The sequence below is a fragment of the Puma concolor genome, chromosome B2, assembly GCF_028749965.1.
Source record: "Puma concolor isolate L17-30 chromosome B2, mPumCon1.1.hap2, whole genome shotgun sequence".
Lineage (NCBI taxonomy): Eukaryota > Metazoa > Chordata > Mammalia > Carnivora > Felidae > Puma > Puma concolor.
This window is the reverse complement of record NC_141671.1, coordinates 2,869,997-2,875,479: the sequence shown is the minus strand read 5'-3', so window position 1 is coordinate 2,875,479 and position 5,483 is coordinate 2,869,997. Positions and strand designations below refer to the sequence as shown.

The 5,483-nt window shown below is 42.8% G+C and overlaps 1 protein-coding gene across 1 annotated transcript; it reads left to right on the top strand.

Annotated features, from left to right (window-relative positions):
- Nucleotides 1–1,697: 1,697 nt before the first annotated feature.
- On the top strand, nucleotides 1,698–2,633 carry LOC112853487 (olfactory receptor 2W3-like). The gene has a single exon (XM_025917033.1). The coding sequence runs from the start codon at nucleotides 1,713–1,715 to the stop codon at nucleotides 2,631–2,633; it is 921 nt and encodes a 306-aa protein (XP_025772818.1). The 5' UTR covers nucleotides 1,698–1,712.
- The last annotated feature ends 2,850 nt before the right edge of the window (nucleotides 2,634–5,483 follow it).

Genomic DNA, 5,483 nt, shown 5'->3' with positions numbered 1-5,483 from the left:
TAAATCATTTTGTGTTTATGTCATTCATAGTTTTATCACATCATTTTAGTGTTATATAAATGTTTTATGTTTATGAAATTATTTTTAATCATTTTCTAATTTATGTCATTTTAGAATTTGATGTGATTAACAACTATAAGTCTGTCTCAATTATATCCAGTTAAAAAGTATACTTATGAACATCACTCATACAAAGAAGAAATTGTTAAAATGCCATTGACATTGAAAACTTTACATAATTGGGCCCTTCATACAAGGAAAGTTTATGAACTATGTGGATATATTTGTAGGTTAGGAAAACCAGAATTTCCTGGAGAGGACACAATAGAAGCAGGATGTTGTCATCCACAAAGGATGTTATAGGTCGTTATAGATTCAGTTGTCCGGTACAAATGGAAAGGTTGTGCCTCGAATTCCAATGACTAAAAGAGGATCGGCCTTTACTCCTGCTTTCGTTTCAATGCAAAAGGTCATTTTCTAATTCCGTTGGAAATCTTTTCTATGATGTGGACAATGTAGCTCATAGACAAAGAAATGTTTTTGCAAATGTGAAAAGCTCACGAGCATCAAAAAAATGAATCAATTCCATGGCTAATAGCTTCAAATTTAAAAACATATGAGATTTTTGTTTGTTTGTTTTTGAGCAAACAATTGCCAAAGACGTAAGGAAAAACATGTCAGTTAGGGTGCAGTAGAAACAGATGTTTCCACAATCTCTCTCAAGACCTTAAAAATATTGAAATATCCTTAACGACTAAAGGGAAATATTTGGGGAAAATGATGACACAGCTATAGGCATATTATGCAGACATTCATGATTAGTTTTTGTAAAATTTTAAAATCTAGGCGGGGCACCTGCGTGGCTCAGTTGGTTGAGCATCTGACTTCAGCTCAGGTCATGATCTCATGGTTGGTGAGTTTGAGCCCTGCATCCTACTCTCTGCTGTCAGCCCAGAGCCCACTTAGGATCCTCTGTCCCCCTCTCACTCTGCCCCTTGCCCACATTGCCTCTTTCTCTCTCTTTCTCTCTCTCTCTCTCAAAAATAAACATTAAAAAACAAAAAAAAGTAAGGGGAGCCTGGGTGGCTCAGTTGGTTGGACATCCGACTTCAGCTTAGGTCATGATCTCGTGGTCCTTGAGTTACAGCCCTATGTTGGGCTCTGTGCTGACAGCTCGGAGCCTAGAGCCTGCTTTGGATACTGTGTCTCCCTCTCTTTCTGCCCCTCCCTTGCTCTCTGCTCGCAAAAATAAATTAAATATAGAAAAAGTAAATAAAAAAGCAAAACCGAGGCAAATTTTCCCAATATAAAATTGAGTGAAAGGCAATCCACAATATAATATTTATAAACATACTGAGATTTAGGTTGTATTCAAGAAAAGGCTGAAAGGAAATAAATCAATATTACAATAGTGGTTGTTTCTGGGGTGTGGGTAATCTTTTCCTATATTTTATATATGTCTGTGTTTTCCAAAAATTCTACAATGATCTGTACTTTTTTTTTTTTGATATCCAAAAAGAAATGGAAGAAGCCAATAAAAAGAGATATCCTTCCTAAGACATGCAGTCAGTGTCTGTACAGAATGTTGGAATTTACATACTTGTTTGCACTTGCTATGACCCAGGTCTCCACCAGTTCCTTAGCTTACTTTACTAAGAGAGCAGCGTGCACCTGCCTGCCTCCTTGCGGGCCTGTACTGATGGTCCGTGGTCATGACCAACCAGAGCTGCCAGGAACAGTTCATCTTGTTGGGTTTCTCAGACAGACCCCAGCTAGAGCAGACCCTCTTCGTGTTTGTGCTCATCTTCTACCTTGTGACCTTGGTGGGCAACACCGTCATTATCTTGGTGTCCCGCCTGGACCCCTGCCTCCACACACCCATGTATTTCTTCCTAACCAACCTGTCCTTCCTGGATCTCTGCTTCACCACCAGTTCTGTCCCCCAGCTGCTCTTCAACTTGGGTGGTCCGGACAAGACCATCAGTTACACAGGTTGTGCCATCCAGCTCTTCATGTTCCTGGGGCTGGGTGGCACAGAATGTGTCCTCCTGGCAGTCATGGCTTATGACCGCTTCGCCGCCGTCTGCAAGCCCCTCCACTACTCCATCATTATGCACCCTCGGCTCTGTTGGAAGCTGGTATCCGTGACCTGGGGGGTCGGACTCCTCAACTCCCTGGCTATGTCCCCAGTCACCATGAGGCTGCCACGATGCGGAAACTGTGAGGTTAAGCATTTCCTGTGTGAGATGCCGGCTCTGATAAAAATTGCCTGTGTGGACACTGTGGCTGTGGAGAGCACTGTTTTCATCTTATCGGTAATGATTGTCCTGGTGCCCCTGGCCCTCACCCTCGTGTCCTACAGCTGTATTGCCATGGCCGTGCTGCACATGAAGTCAGCCACGGGAAGAAGGAAGGCTTTCAACACGTGTGGCTCGCACCTCACCGTGGTCTCCTTGTTCTATGGGAATATTATCTATATGTACATGCAACCGGGAAATAATTCTTCTCAGGACCCAGGGAAATTCCTCACCCTCTTCTACAACTTGGTGACCCCCATGTTGAACCCTGTCATCTACACACTGAGAAATAAGGATGTAAAGGGTGCCTTGGGGAGACTTGTGTCCAGAAAGTAAGGTGACGGTGTCTTTTCCTGTCTGCTTCTTTTACTTAGTTAACAGAAATAAATAATTCTTGTAGTGTAATTTTAAGATTCATTTAAGCATTCCAACCTACCCAATAGAAATGCGCAGGAATGGAGTTTGGGGATAAGTATTATAAAGCCCCAGTAAGATTCTGATGATAAACTAGGTTAGACATAAATTTTAATTTGCATAATATCTTATGTCTACCTTTGAAATCATCCTTCCTTCTCCTTTCCAAACTGGTCACATCTAATTAAAATCCAACAAAACTGTGAATCAATGCTTCAGTACTGGGGATTGGCTGACTGAAGTTATGCACACATAAAATCATCTGATGATTTTTTGCTTACTGGCATTTTGTATAATTGTCATTTTTATCACGGAATTGAGCTGACGGAGTGCCAAATACAATACTTTTGTTTTCTCATATCTTTACATTTCACTGCCTGGAGAAGGTAGAGCCATTAGCCTCGACACAGCCTATACCATTTAAATAATTTGAGCTGAACACTGTTTCACTCAGCTGTATTAAAATCACCTGGACACACTTCCAGTTAGGAGAGGGAGTCAGCATGGAGGAGAAGTAGGGGGACCCGAAGTTCTCTCGTCCCTCAAACAGCTACGTTGAGGCCACAAAGCTCGGAATTCCAGGCATCTTGGCTACAGAGTGACAGAGATGTTTCCAGGGACCCATGGGGACAGCCTGGTGGGCCTAGGGGCACGACTGCGAACTAGGGGAGATAAAACAGGCGGTGTAGGCACGGAGGGGAGGGACCTGTTCTGCAGAGAGACACAGGGAAGAGAAAGAGCGGCGGTGGAAGTGTAGGACTGGGTCTGGAGGAGAGAAAAACCACAGGTCTGGGGAACAGAGACTGGGGTGGCACCATTCTTCTCCCCATCACCACACGCCGGGCCTTCAGGGATGGGGCAGCAGGGCCACAGAGGAGGTGGGACCCCGTGCACCAAACCCTGACCACACCCCACCTGCTAACTGCAGATCCACAGGAGCGGCACTGACACTGACCGAACTTGATGGCCCCTCCCCCAGGTCAGCGCTGTCGCCGGCTCCATGGCGCCATCAGATATCTGTCCAGCACTTTTGCATTTTCTGATTTGATTCTTGATCAATTCTTATTATATATACATTATTGTTTTCTTCCTTTTCTTGCTCTTATTTCTTCCTTTCTCAATTCTAGCTGTTGGTTTGTTTAAGCAGACATTTTTAATCTGTTCTGTTTACACCTCTTCTGTATTACCTTCTTCATTTTCCTCTCTCCCTGGATTAAGCTATATAGTTTCCCTGATTCTCTGCCGGGTCAATTTTTTTTTTTCTTTTTTTACTTTTCTTTTTCCCCACCCCTGTCATTTCTCTCTTTGTATGGGATAAGGTTTCTTCCACCCCCCCCCCACCGCCCCCACCTTTTAAATTTTTTCCAGGGTTACTTTAATGAACAAATCACACTTGGTGGAAGGTTCAAAACGCCACTACAAGTAGGGACATAAAGCAACCAGAGTCACAACAACAGAGCACACAATACACTCCAAAAACACCTCCTGAAGGGCCAGGCCCTAGAGAGCATTATGACCCCTTTTTAATATAGCAGTGCTCACAGGAGCAGGACACATAACAAGCCATTAAAACAAGTAAAAGACAGAAAACTAGCCAATATGAAATGTAAGAATTCTCCTCAAAAGAAATTCCGGGAAGAAATGACACCTAGAGAATTGCTAACAACAGATGTAAAACAATATATCTGATCAAGAATTTAGAATAGTAGCCATAAGATTAGTTGCTGGGCTTGAAAAAAGCATAGGAGACAGCAGAGAATCTATTGCTGCAGACATCAAGGAACTAAGAAAGAGTTATGATGAATTAAGAAATCCTGTAAATGACATGTAAAATAAACTAGAGGCAGTGACAGCAAGGAAGGAGGAAGCAGAGGGGAAACTAAGTGAAACAGAAGGTAAAGTTATGGAAAAAGATGAAGCCGTGAAAACCATCGATAAGAAATACGAGACCAGGAGGGGAGAATTAGACAACTAGGTGATTCAATGAATCGTGGTAATATTCCATGTCATCAGAGTTCCAGAGGAAGAGGAAGAGATTCAGAAAGGGGCAGAAGGTTTACCTGAACAAATTATAGCTGAGAACCTCCCTAATCTGGGAAGGACAGACATCCACATCCAGGAGGCACAGAGAACTCCCTTCAGATTCAACAAGAATAGGCCTTCTCCATGGCATATAATAGTGAAAACGGCAAAATAGAAAGATAAAGAGAGACTTCTGAAAGCAGCTAGGGACAAACGGGCCTTAACCCACAAGGGTAGACATATAAGGGTAGTAGCAGACCTGTCCACTGAAACTTGGCAGGCCAGAAGGGAGTGGAAGGAAATATTCAATGTGCTGAATAGGAAAAACATGCAGCCAAGAATCCTTTATCCAGCACGGGATTCTGTCACTCAAAATGGAAGGAGAGATAAAGGCTTTCCCAGGCAAACAAGAACTGAAGGAGTTCATGACCACTAAACAAACCCTGAAGGAGATCCTATAGGGGATTCTGTGAGTGGAACACTGCAAAGACCACAAAGGACTAGAGACATCACCAGAAGCCTGAAACCCACAGATAACACAATGACACTAAATCCATAGCTTTCAATAATAGCTCTAAATGTACACAGTTAAAATGGCCCAATCAAAATACATAGGGTATCAGAATGGATAGAAAACAAAATCCATCTATATGCTGTCTACAAGAGGTCAATTTTAGACCTGAGGACACCTTCAGCTTGGAAGTGAGGGGATGGAGAACCATCTATCATGCTACTGGAAGTCAAAAGAAT

Coding starts and splice junctions, on each gene's coding strand:
- LOC112853487 (XM_025917033.1), top strand. CDS start 1,713: ATGACCAACCAGAGCTGCCAGGAACAGTTCATCTTGTTGGGTTTCTCA.